At 41.0% G+C, this 19,100-nt stretch overlaps 2 protein-coding genes across 4 annotated transcripts in view; one reads left to right on the forward strand and one right to left on the reverse strand.

Annotated features, from left to right (window-relative positions):
- LOC116488853 overlaps positions 1-19,100 on the reverse strand; it is a 37,986-nt gene that overhangs the window by 917 nt on the left and 17,969 nt on the right. For all 3 annotated transcript variants that reach the window (XM_032186804.1, XM_032186805.1, XM_032186803.1), the window contains 11 exons: positions 18,312-18,713; positions 16,905-16,970; positions 15,524-15,708; positions 6,304-6,361; positions 5,629-5,826; positions 3,475-3,653; positions 2,714-2,893; positions 2,510-2,623; positions 1,623-1,706; positions 1,312-1,492; positions 49-207 (listed from right to left, as the gene is read on the reverse strand). In XM_032186804.1, the coding sequence (XP_032042695.1) occupies positions 49-207; positions 1,312-1,492; positions 1,623-1,706; positions 2,510-2,623; positions 2,714-2,893; positions 3,475-3,653; positions 5,629-5,826; positions 6,304-6,361; positions 15,524-15,708; positions 16,905-16,970; positions 18,312-18,713 (1,806 nt within the window). The remainder of the gene's footprint in view (positions 1-48; positions 208-1,311; positions 1,493-1,622; positions 1,707-2,509; positions 2,624-2,713; positions 2,894-3,474; positions 3,654-5,628; positions 5,827-6,303; positions 6,362-15,523; positions 15,709-16,904; positions 16,971-18,311; positions 18,714-19,100) is intronic.
- Positions 6,619-19,100, forward strand: part of PPAT (phosphoribosyl pyrophosphate amidotransferase) — a 45,947-nt gene continuing 33,465 nt past the window's right edge. The window contains exon 1 of the mRNA XM_032186806.1: positions 6,619-6,889. Within this exon, the coding sequence (XP_032042697.1) occupies positions 6,762-6,889 (128 nt within the window). The 5' untranslated portion in view covers positions 6,619-6,761. The remainder of the gene's footprint in view (positions 6,890-19,100) is intronic.

Raw genomic sequence — 19,100 nt, forward strand, 5'->3', positions numbered from 1 at the left:
CAAGTAGAGCTATATCAGTACAACAGCACCGGTTGAAGATTGTCTTACCACTGGGTAGTCTGAGAGAAGACCACACATCCTGGGCACCCCAGTCAGCAGAAAGTGGAGGACAGTTGACAACTGGGTAAGCAGTGTTACCCGACATCACTGGCCCCAAACCATTGCTTCTGCCAGCCACTGCAACAAACACAGTCGGGATTCCATCTCCTTAGGAGGGGGAAGAAAAGCAAAGAAGAACATCAGATAAGCAATCCACCTTGTTTCCTCCCACTTGCTTTTGTAGGCTCTTTATCAGAGTATACAGCTCTTCTGCCTGCAGTTAGTTTTGTTGATTCTGCTACATAGCACTAAAGTTTTATCTTGAATTTCTCCTTTGCAAAACTAAGTCAAATCTTGGAGCCTTAAAACCCAGATATTGCCTACTGTAAACTGAAGTTAGCATGCCTTACTCTGCCTCTGAGGAAAAGTACCATTATCAGATGACTAAGTGCTGCTTAGCTTTTGAAAAAAGCAGCATTTAAAGATACTGGAGACTTAGTTGGCTGTATTCTTGCTCAAATGTTAAGCTATGTTTCTATTCTATAAGGTCTTAACCAATTCACCTTTGAACAAGTGCCTTTTAACTGTAGTTACCACACCTGTACTGTCATTGAGTCTTTAACTGCTTCCCCTCATAGCTCATCTGTCAGTTTTTCCTCTGTAGGAAGTACACTACTCCTATAAGCATAAATAGTTAATTCTTCGCTCTTCTCTGGTAGCATATACACCTTTTTAAAGAGATGTCAAGTTTTCTTGGTAGAAATACAGATTTAAATCACATTTTTCTCATGGCATCTAAAATTATTAAGTGTATTTTCAATAAACAGGTAGGATGATGGCGGCAACATCTGCCCTGTAAGTAACATATAAAAACATTTAGTTGCTAGAGAAATCATCACTTCCCCATTTCAGAAATACACTTCCTGTAGCATCTTGCCACTGATGCTGGTATAAATATTATCAAGGCCTGGACAAAGCAGTTCAGGTACTGGGTTAAAAGCAGAGTTCAGGCTTTTGAGTAATGGAAGTTGTGTCTGGGCTGTGGGACAATGCATTATTCCATAATTGCTTAGTGCAGCCTATAACCTATCATTATGTAATTAGCAAATGAAGAAGTACATTGTAACAGCTTAGTCGTGTTTAACAAAATTTGGAAGAGACACCCACACAACTCCTTAAAATGACAAATAATTTTTGTTAGATTGTTTCAATCTAACTCTCAATATCATGTACAATCTGAAACTCAATCTAACTAATTTCTTTGGCATTTACCTTCGTATTCTGCTTTGATCCTCAGAGTTTCATCTGGCCCTTTGTGGGCAGAGGTTACTCTTAACTCACAAGGAATTCCAAAGGTTGCACATGCCTTCTTTATTTTTTCACAGTGACTGAGGTCAGAAGGGGATCCCATCAATACCACAACTCTACCTTGGCTCTTTGTTTTCAGAAGCAGCTATGGAGGAGAAGGGGGTAGGGGCAGGAGAAGGAAAAAGAGTCAGTAGGATTCTACATACATTGTTCATTAGAGGAGAAAACCAACTGACCAACCCGAAACCAAACACGAAAACCCCACACGTACATACCTCTACTCTTTCTGCAACCCATTCAAAGTTTCTCTTAACCATTTGCAGTGCTTCAGGAGTCACTTCTTTCAGGTCTCGATAGGACTGAAAAAGAAAAAAAAGAACAAAAACAAGTGTGAAAATTGATGTTGTGCTTTGGGTACAAAAAGCACTCATTTTGCTATCGTAATTAAGAATACCCCAGCTGAAATATTGATGCCATTTCTAACAAGGAAGGAGAGACAATAATGGTAGTTACTTTAGAAGCTCTCTTCTGTAAGTCCTTTTCTTTGCATAGAATATGAAGTGGAAAGAGCCAAGTTTTTAATCATACCAAAGTAAGGGCTGAAATGGATACAATTACTTCTTTTATACATGAACATGAAAGATGAAAGCAAGGAAGAACTAATGAACAACTACCTCAGTAAACAACCATCTATGTTATAATTCATAGCCATTTGTTAACATGGAAGGCTTTTAGCCACACCAAGTATCAAGGTTTTGCTAACTTCCCAACGGGTAAGCTTAAGAAAACATCCAACTAATTTATTTTTTAATTGGAATTAATTAATTTAAATAATGTAAAGTTGGAACTTGTAGTGACCCGACAGCCTGCAGCAGCATTGCACTAGCCAGCCTAGGTTCTGCATGACATTACGGTGTACCTCACTTTAAGTAGATGAACAAAAAGCACAGAGCAATTCACTCTGACATGCTACTACATGATTCAGGTAAAGTAAACAACTGAGTAGTTCTGTTTCCTGATTTAAGTTCAACAATAGAGTAATAACCCTGCTTCCTGCTATCCGGGAAAAAAAAGCACTCCGAAAGCAGGTATTTAAGTGACTGTTTTACTTTTTTCTTTCTCCTTTCCAAATGACTTAGAAGATAAAAAGACTAAACATTACCTGTTTGTCCTTCTGCTGGCTTCTGTCTCCTGATGGCCACAGTCTCCATGAATCATTATCAATAACATCAGCAAGAACGATTTCTTTTGTCAAAATATTAACACCAAATTCAATCTAAAAAGACAACAAGAATCCTATCTTAGGAACTACTCAGTGATATCTTTCCTGTCAGAACAAGGATCATGAGAAGTCGTACTTGCATACCTTCAGGTCTACCAGAGTGCAGTTTTGGGGCTGCCATGATTTTTCCAGGATCTCAAAAATAGCTTGAGTAGAACGAGCCATAATATCCACTTCCGTCTGGCCAATAGTAAGTCCAGCAAAAGAGAATTTTGCTTCAATTAGCTGCTCTTCAGACCACTGTGGATCATTGTTGGCATCATCCTATTAAGAAAACCAAAACAGGTAAGAGAATGTAAGTTAAGTTTACTATAATGGAAAAATAACCATTAGAAGATAGTACATTTAGGCTTAAGATAAAAAAGATACTGGCTCGTAACTAGAATTTTGTAATTAGTGCTTAAAAACAGAGAGCAGCATTAAACACACTTGTAACACTTTAACATTTTTCAAAACACTTCAAGTTTGGACAGCATTCCAAGAGCAAAAAAACAAGAAAACAAACAAAAAAAACCACAACAAACAAACCACAAAACACAAGCACTTTAGGTCATAGTTCACAAGACACAGCTCTTCCTGGAATATATCAGAAAGCGTCTCCTTTCTATCCCATTTGGCTTGTTACTCTTTCATGCCCCCGTGAGCCAGTATTGCACTGTATGTGCTTTGGACCAAACAGCTCTTGGATGAGAATATGAGAAAGTTTCAAGATAGCGAGTGATACCACCAACCCTAAAAGAAGGTCAATTGCTAGTGCAACCTGCTATTCACCAGCATTTTTAGAAAGATGCTACAGAGTTTTTCTAGCTCTAAGTTTGATTAACACCGCAGGAGAGGAAACTTACCTTGAAAAACATCTCAATTTTGGGTGGGTAAAACTTATAGCCTTCTTTGACACCAGGGTTTCTTTTGAGGAAGGAGCCAGTAGCAATTCTTCTGCACACCCATTCGATCGGGATCATTTCACAGTGAGCTGCTATGAATGCTGTGTCACTGTGTTTTCTGACAAAAGCCGTTTTGATTCCTAAATATAAAGATTAGTTCCATTACTACGCAAACTCCACAACTGAAACAAGACTCAAAAGCATCTTTAAGTTTAAGCACAAACAAATCTTATTTTTCTCTGGACTTCAGGGATACACTGAATCTCTTCAAGGTATTTTAAGCCTAACAAGAAGGCTTCATTTTTGTCTTGCAAAAGGCCTTCACTGCCATTATTTTCCTACAGGTCAGTAGTTTGCCAGTTTTATCATGCCATGTTCACCTGTTGCTCAGGTCCTTCTGCTCTGGTCAGAAATCCAATTGCTGCAAATCCTTCCCTCATGATGGTTTGTTTTTAAAGCAAAAGTTAGCAGCAACAGTACCCAAATATACCCTCTGGTGGAAGATCTATGGACTGGAACATCGTACGGTGAAGGGCAATTGGAGTTAGCAAAAGACAGCAAAATAGAAGGTAATTTTTGCTACTTCATTCACAAAAGAGGATGGGGCAAGGGAAAGAATGACTTAGTTTTTTTAATTAAAGGAAGGTCTAACATTTATGTAGGGCACTAGATCATTGTGATTTGTTGGACAACAGACATTAAGACTCAGCAATACATATAAATAAGAATCTCCTCCAGCATATCTTACATGATTTTAAGATACAAGAACATATTAAACATTGACAGCCAATTGGTGCCAATAGTCATTTTAAGTGTAACACAGCTCTTTTCTTATCTCACTCCTAGGGAAAGACAAATGTCAAACCCAACTGCATCTGCCAGAAAAAGAGAACAAAGGATCTGCAAACAATCACTTCAAGAAGTAGCTCTGTTCCATTCCACTTCCAGTGACAGTGGAAGAACCTAAAAATACAGTACTGAAATCACATCTTTATAGTTTATTGTAAGGCCCTCAAGGACAATGATTAAAAGAAAGGAACTGCCTACCAAGTAACTTCTAAATCTAGGCATTAAATCCCCCTCATAGCTTTTTTTATTTACTACAGTTTTCAATTACTGCAGATGTGTGCTTTTGAAAGGCTGATGTTTGCTCTGCTCTAAGTGGGAGAGAAACTTTAACAGAAGCGTTTGTAAATCACTACCTTTGATAAAGTAGGTCAAGAAGAGTTGTGAAAAAAGCAAACAAACTATTTCTACAATAAGGCATGCATGTTATCTGAAATTTATGCCTGTCATATAACCAAACCAGGGCAGAACCCTACTTCTTTTGTTGCTTTAAACTGCAGCTACAATTTACTCTGTATACTTTTCCATAGCACCTGAAGCTACTGAGTGAAAGCCATTTAAGGGTCTTTGAGGCAGCTCCTTAGCATTTTGATTTCATGCTGCATATGTAGGGTATTAAAATTAGTAGCTTAATTATTGGCCATATAGAATTAGGCAAAGCCAAGTAATTCATTCCTTCTAAATTAGAACCAATACCTAGAGACTTCTTTGTACCATATCAACAACAAGCTTCCTAGGAAAGCCAGTGATTGAGGATCATACTGAACAACTTGATCAAGTCTTCTTTCTCCACCAATCCATTCACAAAAGGCCTTCACCTCCACCTGTCCTTGAAGAAATACTTGCATAGAAACAGAGGTAGATACAACTATACAGAAAGCTCCCTTCTCTCCGTCACATCTGAAACACACTGATTTTACTGTTTGACTGAGATCTATCAATTTATAACAGATAATACAGCTTTTAGAGCAACTGCTACTCAGCCGGGGCTTTGTAGCAGAGGGGAGGGTTAAGGGTATGTCCAGACAAACACGAGGAACTATAGTGGTGGATTAGGTTACTTCACATACTCTCATGGTCTAAACGACCAAGTCACCTACCCAGGTCTGTAGCACTAGAAGGAAAAAAGCCGAACTATGAAGTAATGAAAAAGAAAGACAAAACCGAAAGCATCACAGCCTCGAGGCAGGATAAATCAGTACAGAAGCATCAATGGCTTGCAACACCATCTCAATACGCAGGCATTTGTTCTGCCTTCAGAACACTTACCAGCTTCTTGGAGCAGCTGAAACACACAGCTCGTGGTTGTGTTGGAAATGGCAGCCTTCCCCTCCATTCGGTCCTTCCTGGCCGCGTTTCCCGCTGTTATTTGGTCTTTCGACTGCATCAGAACACATCCCGGGATATCTGGCAGCTCGTACACTTCTTTTGTTTTACCTTCGTTCACTTTTTTGCCAAGTTTCAGCTCTACAGAACAACAGAAAGAAAGATTTGAGATCGAAAGAGCCTTCTTGTTCCTCACACCCGAGCAGCTCCGTGCCCAGCAGCATCCCCACTCCCACTGCAGGAGGCGCGGGCTAACTTTCCTCACGCGGCCGCTGCAAGCGCGTGGTGGCTACTTCTGCTACTTTTACTACTTTTTACTTAGTTATTTCTCTTTAAAACTACTTTTAAACCACGGGACTCGCGCTCTGAGGGGGAGCTCTCGCGCCTCGCCTCAGGGGCGCGGCGATCAGCGTGCACCCCCCCCCCCCCAATCAAAATAAATAAAATAAAGTAAAATAAAAATATATATTAAAAAAAAAAAAAAGTTTTGTGACGAAAAACTTTTACTTCACGCCGCCAGAGCCCACAGGCGGCAGCGCTACTCCCTCTCTCCCCAAACCACCACGACCACCAGCAGCCCCCGGCCGTTACCGGCCCCCTCAGCGCCCCGACGGTTACCTGAGCCGGCGGGGGCCATGGCGATGGCGATGGCGGCGGGAGCGGCGGCGGCAGGCACCTAGGGCACAGGACAGAGCCTTCAGCGCGCCCCGCCGGGCCTCGGCGCCGCGGTAAGAAGGGCCGCGACAAGGGGCGGGCAGGCGGGGGGGCGGGCAGCGCTAATGGCCGCCACCCCGCGCCTCCTCTTGGTGCCCACCCCCCCCCTCAATCCCCAGCCGCCCCCCAGCCCTCCGCCCCCGTTCCCCCCCCGGCAGCCCCCGAGCCCCCCGGCGGGGCAGGGGGCGGCGTGCGGGGCCGCAGCCCCCCCGCATGTAAATGAGGCAGGCGACGGCGGCCCCGCGCGGCGCTGTTGGCTGCGTGAGGCAGGGAGGGAGGAAGGGAGAGACGAGAGCGGGAGGGGAGCCGCCGCCGCCACACGCCGCTGCCCGGGGCTGGGTGCCCGGTTCCCCGCTGCCGCCATGGAGCTGGAGGAGCTGGGCATCCGCGAGGAGTGCGGCGTGTTCGGCTGCATCGCCTCCGGCGTGTGGCCCACCGAGCTGGACGTGCCCCATGTCATCACGCTGGGGCTGGTGGGGCTGCAGCACAGGTAAGGGGGCAGCGGGAGGAGGGGAGAAGGCGTGTGGGGAGAGATGGGGGACGGGGGGGTCCCTTCCTTCATCGGCGGCGGCCGGGCACAAGGAGCGGCGTGGCCGGGGCCCGTTCCCGCTCCGAGCCCCGCTGCCGTCCCGCGCTGGCGGCGAGGCCCTGCCGGAGATGCTGCTCGCACGGAGCCCCGCCGAGGGCCAGGGGAGGCTGCGAACGGAGCAGGGCGCTCAGAGCTGCGGGGCTCCCTCCTCGCAGCCACAAGTGGTGCGGGCTGGGAAAACTCGCCTGCCAGCCGGGAGCTTTAAGGCCCCGTCAACATCCGTGAGCGACTGTGGCGGCTGCGAAGTGGAGTTTTGGTTCTGCCCTCGCTTGGCGTTTCGGAGTTACGCTGTTGAGCGTACACCCATCGTACACCCGTCGCTATCTCGGCGCCAGCGAGGTCTGGCTGCCGCGTGGGAGCACATGCACGGCCACACGCACGTGGGGGCTTGGGCTCTGCACCCCAAACGCCTGTGTGGGAAGCCTCGCTTCACTTCACGTTGGAGGAAAGTGGGTGAAAACAGGCACATGCGTGAGTCTGGGGAGGTGGGCTGCTCTAGGCACACGTGCACTGAAGAAGGGGGAAAAAAAAAGTGGGGTTGGTCACTGTATTTTTGAGGTCACAGACATGTGAGGGTTGCTCCGAAGTTGTTTTGGACCAAGAGTATAAAATTGCTTACATTCAGGTTTTCTGCTTGTTACAGCCAAGTTTTAGGTACTTTACCTGGCTAAATGGTGCATCCCTACATCACACTCAGGTACTAATGTCTCTTTGGATTGCAGCTGTATCATTCGTAAGCTACATACATTTGCCAGTGTCCGTCAAAATCACTTTTATTGGGAATGATAAAGCTACAGAATCCAAGGAATGAAGCCGGGTAATCAATTAAGGGTCTTATTTTAGGTTGAGCCACTTCTCTGTAAAGAGGCTGGAAAAAAAATCTGATCCCATTTATGCCTGCACAGTTACACTAGTGGACCTGGATGGAGTTCCTTAGCTGGAAATAAAATGACTGCTGTGTTTTTCATCATTTTGCAGCTTACTGTCTCAACTTTCACTGCAACCTTATTTCATGATTTTCAATACACAGTTTTTTTTCTCCTTTTTTTTTTTTTTTTTTTTTTCTGATGGGCACTTGACAAGTATATTTGATATCCATGAGTTCTTTAGTATCAAATGCCCCCTGAGGAGCCTTATTTGAGACAACTGTAGCCAGTAATGCTAATGTTGTGACTAAAGTGGAAGCAATTGGCAAGTTCTAAAAAATCACAGAATAAGTACCTAAAGGCATACATACACTACCTCTGATTTTGATTTCTTTAGTAACTCAGTAACTAAAAAAATCTAAGGGATGCTTAGAGACATAAACCTTATTGCATCTGTAAAATCAAACTTGTTTACTTTCACTGTGAAGTTAAACAGTCCGTTCAATTAGGTATACCTTTCAAACAGGCAATAAAATTCTACTAAATAGCTGAGATTTAAATGTTCCCATTTCCTTTAATGTTTCTCTCTAACCTCTTTGAATTTTCCCTTACTGTAGTAAAAGGCGGTGGCATCCCTATCAGGAGGTAATACGGTAGCACCTGTTCTTGTTGGAACATCTCTTGAAAACCAGGATTAAGTTTTAGCATCAACTGTATCAGTAAATTACACTAAGCACATTCTTTTAAACTGAAAAGGTAAGAAGCATCTCTTTAACAGTATTCCTTTCAAGGTATGTAAATATGGGAGAGAAGCATGGTAGGTAAATAACAATAGATAGTCCCAAGCAGGCCCTGAGTGACCATCAGAAGTTTGGTTGTCCGCTAGAAAATAAAGTCCTTAGACCTCCCATTGAAATTAATAAGGATTTGTAGGTAATGACTACTGGCCTTAGATAGTCATAGTCATGATTCTTCTGTTGCTAATTAGTCCTGTGCAGTAAGTCAAATGTCAGAATTTGGCCCTTAATTCACCTCAGATTTTAGAAATTAGAATATTCAAGCATGGCAGTGCATTGAGCTGCATTCTTGAGATGACTGATCCACACAAAGTGGAGCAAGCTGTTGTGAACACATCATAATTTCTAATCCTTGAAATCCTATCTGTATGCATAAACATAGAGTGCTTGTTACAAGCCACAAAAACATATGGCATGAATTCCTTGTGCTCTGTGTTCTGATACAGGCATTTGCAGCAATGTAAAAGGCTTTGCTTTTTGTGATAAATGTCCTGAAGAGCTGATAGGTTTTTTACAGCGTTAGAAAGATATTCAGGCGCTTTGGAGAGCTTTACTTCAGTGAGGATGTTTGCAACTGAAAGCTTGAAACTCAGTACACTGCATCAATCAAACAGAATATTTTAGCATGTATTTGAGTGGTTTTGTTTGTATCACTGAAACTATTCTGCATGAAGCCAGGTGTATTCGTAAGCTGGGTTCTGCAGTGGGCCCACAAGCAGACACACCAGGAAAGGCTGACTTAGAATCTCACTTTATTGTCATGCAAGTGACAACTTCTTAAAGCTTTTTCGTTTTTTTTTTTTCTTTTTTCTTTTTTTTTTTTAAATTAAAAAACAGCTGCTCAGATGTCAAAGCCTAAATTCACACTCCTTTGTAGCAGAAGGCAGAATATGGCTTTTCATTGGCTTTTACTTAATAGTGGTGAACTGTGAATTAAAACAAAAAAAAAATATGTGTGTATTCCTACTAACAGTCCTTCCATGCACTAAGAACATTGTACCAATTTAACTTAAGGCCATTTGTTAGTGATTTTCATCTGGTTTTGACGCATTTTTATAGTTATGTTAGCAGTGAATTTCATTATGTTTGAAACTTTAAAGCCTTTAAAGCTAAAACCGTTATTCTGGGTTTAACATTAACAAAGTGGGTATTCTAAGTCATTTTACAAACTGTAAGCCGGGGAACAAAATCACTATAAAATCTACTGCCTGCCAAAATAAAGTCAAGGGATATTGGTAAGGAGAGGACTTTCTTGGGGGCGGTGAGGGAGGGAGGAGGAGTACTGCGAGTTACAAATCTATTAAACGTCATTTGAGTCCTTGACCAGGACAAATTTGCAACCTTAATCTTGGAACAAGTGTGACTCTTGTTAACTTTTTGCAAAATTCTTTGGAAAATATTTTTGGCAGTAATGCCATGTACTGAAACCTGCAATTCAGCTTTGTGCTGATTTTTTAATAAGATCTTTAAAAGGCCCTTTCTGTGCAGGTGGAAGTCTGGTTAAAACAGGGATTATTTCTCATCCCAGCTCAGCTGGGTCTATGTATGGGATTGGTGATGAGAAGCAAAGTAAAAGGAAAGGACACTTGGCAGGCATGCTTTTTTGATACCTTCCCTGTGACTGTCCGCTATTAAAACTCACACAACCATGCCAAAATAACCACCACTGTTGTAAGCTAGGCTTTTTACTTTGCTCTCTATCCAGTAGAATTGCTAGTTGTTCCCAATTAGCCACTCTTCTAAATATCTCCAGTCAGCATAGCATATTGAATAGGATTATCTACCTTTTATATACAACCTCTTGGCTGCAAGACAGATTTTATAACAAATTTTTAGTAAGTTATTGGTATCCTGTCTCACTTGAGCAAATTAGACCAAATGGATGGAAATTTTCTGAGGATCATGGATATGCTGCAGGCAATGATCCTTATAACTTGGTGTGTAACCTTTTCTTTTCATCTTAAGAACCCAGTATGGGTTTAGCAAATCCTCCATCCCCAGATGCAAAAGCAGCAGTTAATGTTTTAACTGTCTAAACGCCAAATGTTGTAATTAATCATACTTGTATATACATTCCCTATGGAATACACTGGGTAAAATGTTTGTGCAGCTAATAACTTGAGCCTGTATGGGGTTTTACCAGCACATTTGTGCTGTACATGCTGGTAAAAGATTCTCCAGTACTTTCAGAGACTCTTACTGCATGTAGCTAATAGTAACACTTTATAGTACTGGTATAGTACAGGTAGTACTGGTTTAAGTTTATAGGCTGTTCTGTGCTGCTAGGTGCTGACAGCCCAGTTTAAGTAGACACCACACCGCTCACTACTGCAGGAAGGGAAATGAGTGAGGCATTTGGCTCACTTTCGACTGCGCTGAGCTCTTAACATCCGTTACAGCTGTTACAGCTTTTACGTACTTTCCTGCATGGTGATTTCCTGAAAGTGAAGACAAACCAGACTTACATTCTAACCAAGTTCCAGTCCCTGGAGTATAATGTGTATTTCACAAAATGCAGTCCAGCCTTAGCTCTTATCTCTGGATGTGGAATTACAAATTGGAATAAGATAACATAAGGAGGGGGAAAACCAGCAGAGAAGTGGTACTAAAAGGTGTATTTAGAGAGGATGTTTCAGAGATAATAGCTATTACATTTATTGTGGCCAACAGAGTTTAATTCTGTCATGTTAACCTAGCTGTGGAGTGGGGATTAGACTTAATTTTTCTTCAAATTGACTTCAGTTAAGTCATCCATGTAGGCATGATACAGCTCTTGAGTTATTTTCACAGGATTGCTTTTTGTTGCCTTGCCTGCCCATCCCTTAAATTTGAGCCTGATGCATGGCGTGAGGGTTGTACACAGCACAGGAGGTTGGTTCCTGATGGGTGCTGTAGGCCAAATAAACTGTCCTGGCTGCTCTTTTTGCCATGTCTCTCACTCCCTTTTCTTGAACTTTAAAATAAACAAAAAAACCAGGGGTGTTCTAACTTGTTATTAAGTTAGAACTTAAATAAGTTGTGGATAACCATTTGAGCACATGAGTGCTGGTGCCAATGCAACAGACACCATCTGCAGAAGAGTGGGAGTGTGGAGGGAGTGCTTTTAAGCCAACAGTGATGACTGCATTCCTGGACTCCAGGAATGCAAGTACCTCTCTGCTCAGTGAAGCCCATTCTCCAGGCATTTGGCCCGAATACAGTTTGGGCTACTAGGAAATAAACTAAATGAGGCATTCAGGGGACTTTCCAGGGTAATAGCCCTATCAAAGACATGTAAAGGGACCCATTCATCTCAGTGAATAAGTGTGCTTTAGAGGCGAATGGAATATAGATCGGAGTGGTGATTTTTCCATTTATCTGCTACACCTCAAAAATGTCAGTATCCTCCTTGGCAAACTGGGGAGGAGACAGAGATATGTCCTTAATCTGAATGGCCCCCTGCTAATAGTGCAGATATTTGTGGAGGAGAGAGAAAAACAAAGGCTTTTTCATAGGATCGCTGCTGTTCCCATCATTACTTTATGTTGGTTTGGATATTTAAGCTGGATCATTTCCATGATGTAATTTATACTAGATTCTCAGGAACAGTTGTATGGAAACAACCTAATCTGGCTTAACTGCTTAAAAGGAACCATATTGTGGTTCTTTTCAGATTCTTTGAGTCTTACTGTAGTGTTCTCACACATAACAGTGTCAGATATGTCCCAAGTTGCATTTAACTTGCCTTTGTGCATGCCTAGGCTAAATATTGTGTGACTGTAACATGTTTATAGAGTAGAGCCTCAGCACAAGTTCAAGTAAATGTAAAAATACTCTGGAAGGATGAGTTGGCTTAACTAAATGCTGTATTTGAAGGGACTTTTTTTGAGAAATCCTTTATTTTAGTGATACTAGATTTAGCCCATTGGCACCACCCCAAAAGATACTGTCAAAGGCAGCAGACAATAGCTCTAGACAACTGGAATTCTGAATGCAACCTTCATGTTATTTTGTCCCTAAGCAGTAAGTGATGTTGTATCATAGCCACAATTGCAATGAAGAAAGGTTGTCCTGATGCCACTTTGATTTATCTGTCTCAGCTTCCTAAACATTCAAGTAAAATACTTCTTACAAAGAAGTGTGAGTAGTGTATAAGTATTAGATAGTGCCAAATGCTCCCCTACACTTGACTTATCACTATTGGCCAAAAATAAATGTGAATGGTAGAAAAGAAGGGGATATTTTTCTGTCAAAATAATTTTTAAAAGCATGCTATACTTTCTAGCCACAAAGCAGAATAGAAGTGGAATCTCACACAAAGGGAAGTCCACCTTCTTTGCACATTGTTAGGTAAATCCTGCTCTTTGCTAAGTGCAGGCATGTTTTCTGAGGAAAACAAACAACAACAACAAAAAAGTAGAAGCCATGCGTGCTATTTTTTTTTGTCTGTCAGTTCTTGCTTCATGCCTACCCTCTAGTGTCGATATGAAGTTTCCAAATAGAGATTGCATGCATGCTCTGCAATTGCGTGTGTGCTCTGACCTTCTAAGAATTTAGACAGTCCTTTGTCTGAGTACTGCTGTACAGTTTTCACCTGGACAGCAGCATTTAATACAGATGCATATTTCTTGAGATTGTTCTAATTAATAAAATAAGTCTCTTTTTTTGTATTCTGAGAGAAGATATTTTTTTGGGGGTGGGGGAAGCAGGCAGGGGCATTGTAATGAGTGACAGCAAAGCTTTGGAGAGACCGCAATCCTCGTGCATCATTCAGAATTTTAAGTGAAGCTTGTCTTTGCGATGCTAACTGCCTTCCTCAAGTTAGCCTTCCTTCTGTGAGGGCAGTCACACTGCAACAAAGCACCTTTGAGCTGCTCCAAGTTAGGGCTAGCACACCTGAGGACTTGCTGGGCCGCTTCAACTCACTAACTGCACAGAAAATCATTTGCCTTTTTTCTTTTTTTTTTTTTTTCATCTGGGTTAGTCTGGTGTCAGACTATCAAAATGAGCTGGTTTGTGGGGGATCCAGCAGGAATAAAGAGATTTTCATGTTGCAATGAGTTATCAAGTGGCAGCTGGTTTATGCAACTTCAGCCTTGCACTCAGGGAATGGAGTACAGTTATCTTAAAAACTTCATTTAAATCTGAATTGATCTCAACTGTTTACATAACCTGGAGTGAATTAGAATGGGAACACATTTTTTTCTGGCCCCTTCCACAGAAGGACTAACCTGTGATTTTAGTGCTGCTAGGAATGGGAAGCTCTTCAGCTAGCTCAGCATATTCTAGGACACCTGATCACGAAGCAGGGACAGGGACAGATTCCTTGTCCTGCCAAAGGTTGCAGTTCTATATGCAAGTAATATAATAGATGTAAGTTCAAGGATGTGTCTTTAAACCAATGCAATTGTAAAGGAAAGAAAAAAGGAAAGGTTTTTGTTGTTGTTTTTTAGCTAACTGTGATTAGTATTACAATTGTCTCATTATAAGCTAAAGATTTTTACATTTACATTGGTTTACACTAAGAAACCAATGTAAATGTGAAAAATGGTCACTAAGTATACACTGGCACGACTTAGACATTTATACAGTGACAGACTTGTCTGTCACTGTATAAATGAAAGTGATCAAAAATGATGATTTTCTAGGGATATATCTCTGACTTCTCAGAATTGTTTTTAAAGTGTTAGTCAAATAACAGATCAAGTCTACCACTGTAGAAAGGTAATCAGTATAATTTGAAGATAACTAATACCTTCATATAATCTCTCATAAAAGAATTAACAAGAAAATAAGTAACCACAGAACAGGAAACAAAGCACTAGATCCACTAAGATCTTTGTGTAAAATTTAGTGAAGAGGGATTGGGTGGAATTTAGGCCCCTGGGTATTTAAAAAACAGAACACAACTGGTTGCTGCTGCTTCTGCAATGAGAACTTGACTGTTTGACTTCACTTGAGTCTGTGTGTGTGCCCAGAACTAACCTAGCTTTGGCAGGGCTATGCAGGTCTATGCACAAACATGACAGATCCACAAATGAGTTGTTCTTCTGCTTGAATACACTCGGAGGAAAGCCTTGCAAATGCATGCCTTGCAGGCAGGTTAGGCTGTAAAGTACTCGCTTACGCAACCACAAAGTATTGGTTAGTAGGTTTCTGCAGGATTACTTAATGGTGTTTGTCATTTATCATCTCCCTGCACGGTGTCTGTTTTTTCTGCTTCATTTGGTTGGTTACTGGACAGGGCCAGTAACCAGGGCCCTTACAACAAGGACCAGAACCCATATCTGCCCCTTCTAGGTGGGTACCAACTTTCTGGCTCACTGAATTCTCTAGTTCATTACTGCACAGCATCATACCCTCTGCAGGCAGATAGGGATGGTTCCCTACCTTAGCAGGTGACAAGATTAGCAGGGTAAAAGGAATTAAGGGTTATTTTTTTCCCCACCTAGCCTTGCCTAACCAAAAAGAGAATCTTTGTTCACTTAACAGTTCACTTAATTGCAGAGGACTAATTTGCTAGAATGGTTAGACATAGTAATTGAACATGATAGGTTGAAATTTTAAGTGTAGATGTTTTCTTTGATCAGTCAAAGTGAATTTTTCTTTCAATTAACCCTGTCATTTGTGTAATGTAGGTGACCCAAGGCATTAGGAAGAAGTTATATAATTTATTAGACTAACTGATGCCACTTCTAAAAGTTCATTGTTAAAGATTATGATGGAAACTCATACCTTTTTTTTAGTTCAGATGACTGAAGGTGAATAAATTAAAGGGGAGCAACCATGTACTCATGTGGGTGACCTACTCTCATAAATAAGTCTATTTAATTTCTTACCATCTGAGAGAATTGTTTTGCATGCTAATTTGTTAGAAAGTTCATTAAACCAACCTGTTGTATGGCTGATGGATCAGCATACAGCTGAGTTCTGTTGAGGTCTTGCATTTCTTCCTGCTTACAAAGCCTTTCTAACAGTAACTTTTTGCCTTCTGTGTGCACTCTCTCTGTTAACAGTTTTTGAAACTGGAGTATAGTGTTTTCAGAAGCACTTTTCTTAAGTGGAACAGGTGACATCTCTGTGAACAAAGCAAAGTATGTACTTAGAGTGTACAAGTCAATGAACCGCTGACTGAAGTCTAGCACATGCTACATTTCCCTAATGCTGTCCTTCTATTACCCTCTTTTGGCAGGCATTGTCTGGTGTTGTGTAAGGGGTCATTGTATAATGACCAGTAGGAATGAAGTAGACCTTGTAAAAATCATTCTGGCTGCTCTCTCATATTTGAACTCTCAGGCTTTGCCTAACTACCGCCTTCTGTAAGACACAGCTAATTGACAATAGAAGAAATAATACTTAATTACATAGAGTTAGTGCTGTTAATGCAATTTCTAACAATGTAATGAACAGAAATGGTGTAGTGTTTGGATCTGTTTGTGTTCATCTGTCTACAGACAAGATGTAATTTTAGTATTAAAAGTAAGGGGGAGTCTCCTAAAAACTAACTTTGTTATCCATCATTTTTGGACTATTGATTATTTAGGGCCTGCCAATTGTATTAGGAACAAGAGTAGTTCATGACCTTTCCTCTCAAACTGCATACATATTTCTGTCCATTCCTTCATTTTTCTTTCAGTGATTCTTTAACATACCATTGCTTTGATAATAGATCTTAACGTATTTTTCTCTTCTGCAGTTTTAAGGACATAATTTCTATCATTTACTGACACATGGTATAATATGAAGAAATCACAACCATGACTGTGATACTGTCCATATTTTCCTCTGAGTAACACAGATTATTAAACAGCTTCTTCCTTTTAAAATCTGTTAACGTTTTTCTTATGTTTGACTCTCATAAATTAAATAATTATTTCTTTAATATATATCCATATATATAATGGATACATAATACCTATCCAGGTTGAATGGGGCCTTGGTCAACCTGATCTAGTGGGTGGCATCCCTGCCTATGGCAGGGGGTTTGGAACTAGGTGATCTTTGAGGTTCCTTCCAATCCAAGCCGTTCTATGATTTCCCAATGCCTCCCTCATTTTTATTTATTTTTTATCAGGGATGAGGATTCAAATAAACAAATTGCCTTAGGCCCACATTTTAATCTGGAGGTTTCTTTTGCAGATTGTTAATAGTGCAAGAACAATGTTAGTTTGGAGGCTGGTGTTAAGTTATAGGATTTTTTTAAACTGTAAACTAGTGTATGGCATCCAATTTAACAGTAATGTGTAGATGCTTTAAAAAGTCAGAGGCTCTTACCATCATTCCATGTTTTTCTCTTGATACCCAAGGATCCTGTGTTTGCTGTAACATCTCCAACTGAAACTTAAAAGAGAGAAGCAAGGTGACTAAGTGTCTTGCAGAGATTCTAAAAGCATAGTCAGTCACAAACCAAAATGCTTTATCCTGCAAAAGCAAATGCATTGCAACAACTGACTTGGAGCAGTAGGAATCTTCTAGAGAAGTTAGGTGCTGGACTGGCATGCAGTCAGGGTGGAGACACATACGTTTGCTTGACAGATGCCTCAGGCAAGCTAATAATTAAAGCCTCTTTTATGAAAGGTTATTGTTTTCCCATATCCTGCCTGCATCAGCATTCACAGCACAGATAGCACAGCCCTTTTCTGGCATGCTAAAATGTAAAGCAGCCATGTCAGCTCAAATACTCTTGGTGTTGAAAAATTCCATTTACAGGGAGAAATGAGCACTAATATCTTGTTTCTGGATTTGGAAGAAAAGGGATGTCTTAAGAATGTCGTCTAGCATAAGAATGAGGTAGGTGGGAAGCAGCAGTGTCATCTCATGGCCACCAGCCTCACCCAATGGCACTACTGTAGGGTGCTGCTGGACACTGTGTTATGGCTCTGATTCACAAGTAAGGACAGCTGCCTCAAGGATTGCTCCAGCAGCTTCTGCTCAAGCTGTCCATCTGACCTCTGCTGCCAAACTGGTTCAAGTCCTCAACTACTGTTTGTGGCATTGGTAATTATTATCTGGTGTGTTTAGAAAAACCAGAATTAAACCTGGTTTACCATAATTCACTGAGCTGTATGCTGCATTATGCTGCATATATATGCTGCAGTGGTACAGTTGCTTCTACACGAGTGTCTGATCCACCTGACGACTCCTCTGGCTCTCAGGAGCAGCTGCCTCTGCTCCAGGCAGATTATAATTACAAGTGCTCAAATACACATTACAGCCCTGGATTTTTTCCTCTATTGACTGTGGTGTGAATTTAATTAATGAACTTTGCTTTTTTGAAGTCCTTGCACTTGACTTGACTGTTACACAGTTCTAATTGGTATGAGCTTGCAGCTCTGTATCAGTCATGCTTTACATGCCTGTTGGATCACCTCTAAGGCCTGTCTTGTTTCTCTAGCACCATTTCACCATATCTCACTTAGTCTTCCAAAAGCACAAAGACTTTCTAATAACATCGAGCATGTTGCGTGTTTTTACTTTTTGTTATTTTTCTCACTTCTAAACTCCTCCAAAGACCGCTGCTGTCCTCTGAGCATTGCCTGTCTGACCATGCAGATAGAGGTTCTGCAGTTATTTTCCCTCCCTCCTCATTTCAGCCTTGTATTTCACCCCAGAACCATGGGTCATCCAGGCAACTTTAAATTTTGTTTTAATCGCTTTATCTCATTACTGAGATTTTAGTACCTGATAAGAGGCTTGAACTTTCATATCGCCAGCTTGATGGTACTAGAGGCTGTCTTTTTAAGATATCATCAATTTCTTCATAAAATCTCATTTTTCTCCTGGGATTACCAAGGTGCTCATTTTCTTTCTGTAGTGCACGGTATTCGTATTTTAGGTTCTTGTACTTTGTGCGACATTGTTTCCAGTCTCTGTCTATTCCACGTTTCATTAACCTTCTGGCAATTTCCTCAAATATTTCTTTATTTCTTGTGGCCCCTTCAAGCATTTGCTGTATCTTTTCATCTGACCATATGTTTATCAGAGCTCTGACTTCATTATCGCTCCAGTGTCTTCCTGCTCCAGTATCATTAATTGTAATAACTTTAAAGTGATTTCGTGCTTCTTCCAAGGGAATATGATTATCTGAAAATATAATGAAACAACTGAGTATTGCTGAGTATACATATATTAAAATGTAATTGTAGCTAATGATTAAGTAACAAGCTGAAGGATTAATTTATGTTTATAATAATCTCTAGTTACAAAAATCTTCTAATTTTACAATATTAATATCCACTTGTGCTTACATTTCTCTTAAGTATGCAAAATACATAATCTCCTGTCTCCGGAAGCCATCTAAAATTCCACATTTTATCAGCGTAACTTTTCTTGCTGTAACTTTCTTCAAATTCAAGACATGTCAGGGTGCTACATACAGGACAGCAATAGGCTTTAAGCATTAGAAGCAACGTTGTATCAGCAGTAATAAGAAATGGCTTTCCAGGGTCAAATTAGAATGACAAGAAGAAA

Source organism: Aythya fuligula, chromosome 4 (assembly GCF_009819795.1).
Source record: "Aythya fuligula isolate bAytFul2 chromosome 4, bAytFul2.pri, whole genome shotgun sequence".
Lineage (NCBI taxonomy): Eukaryota > Metazoa > Chordata > Aves > Anseriformes > Anatidae > Aythya > Aythya fuligula.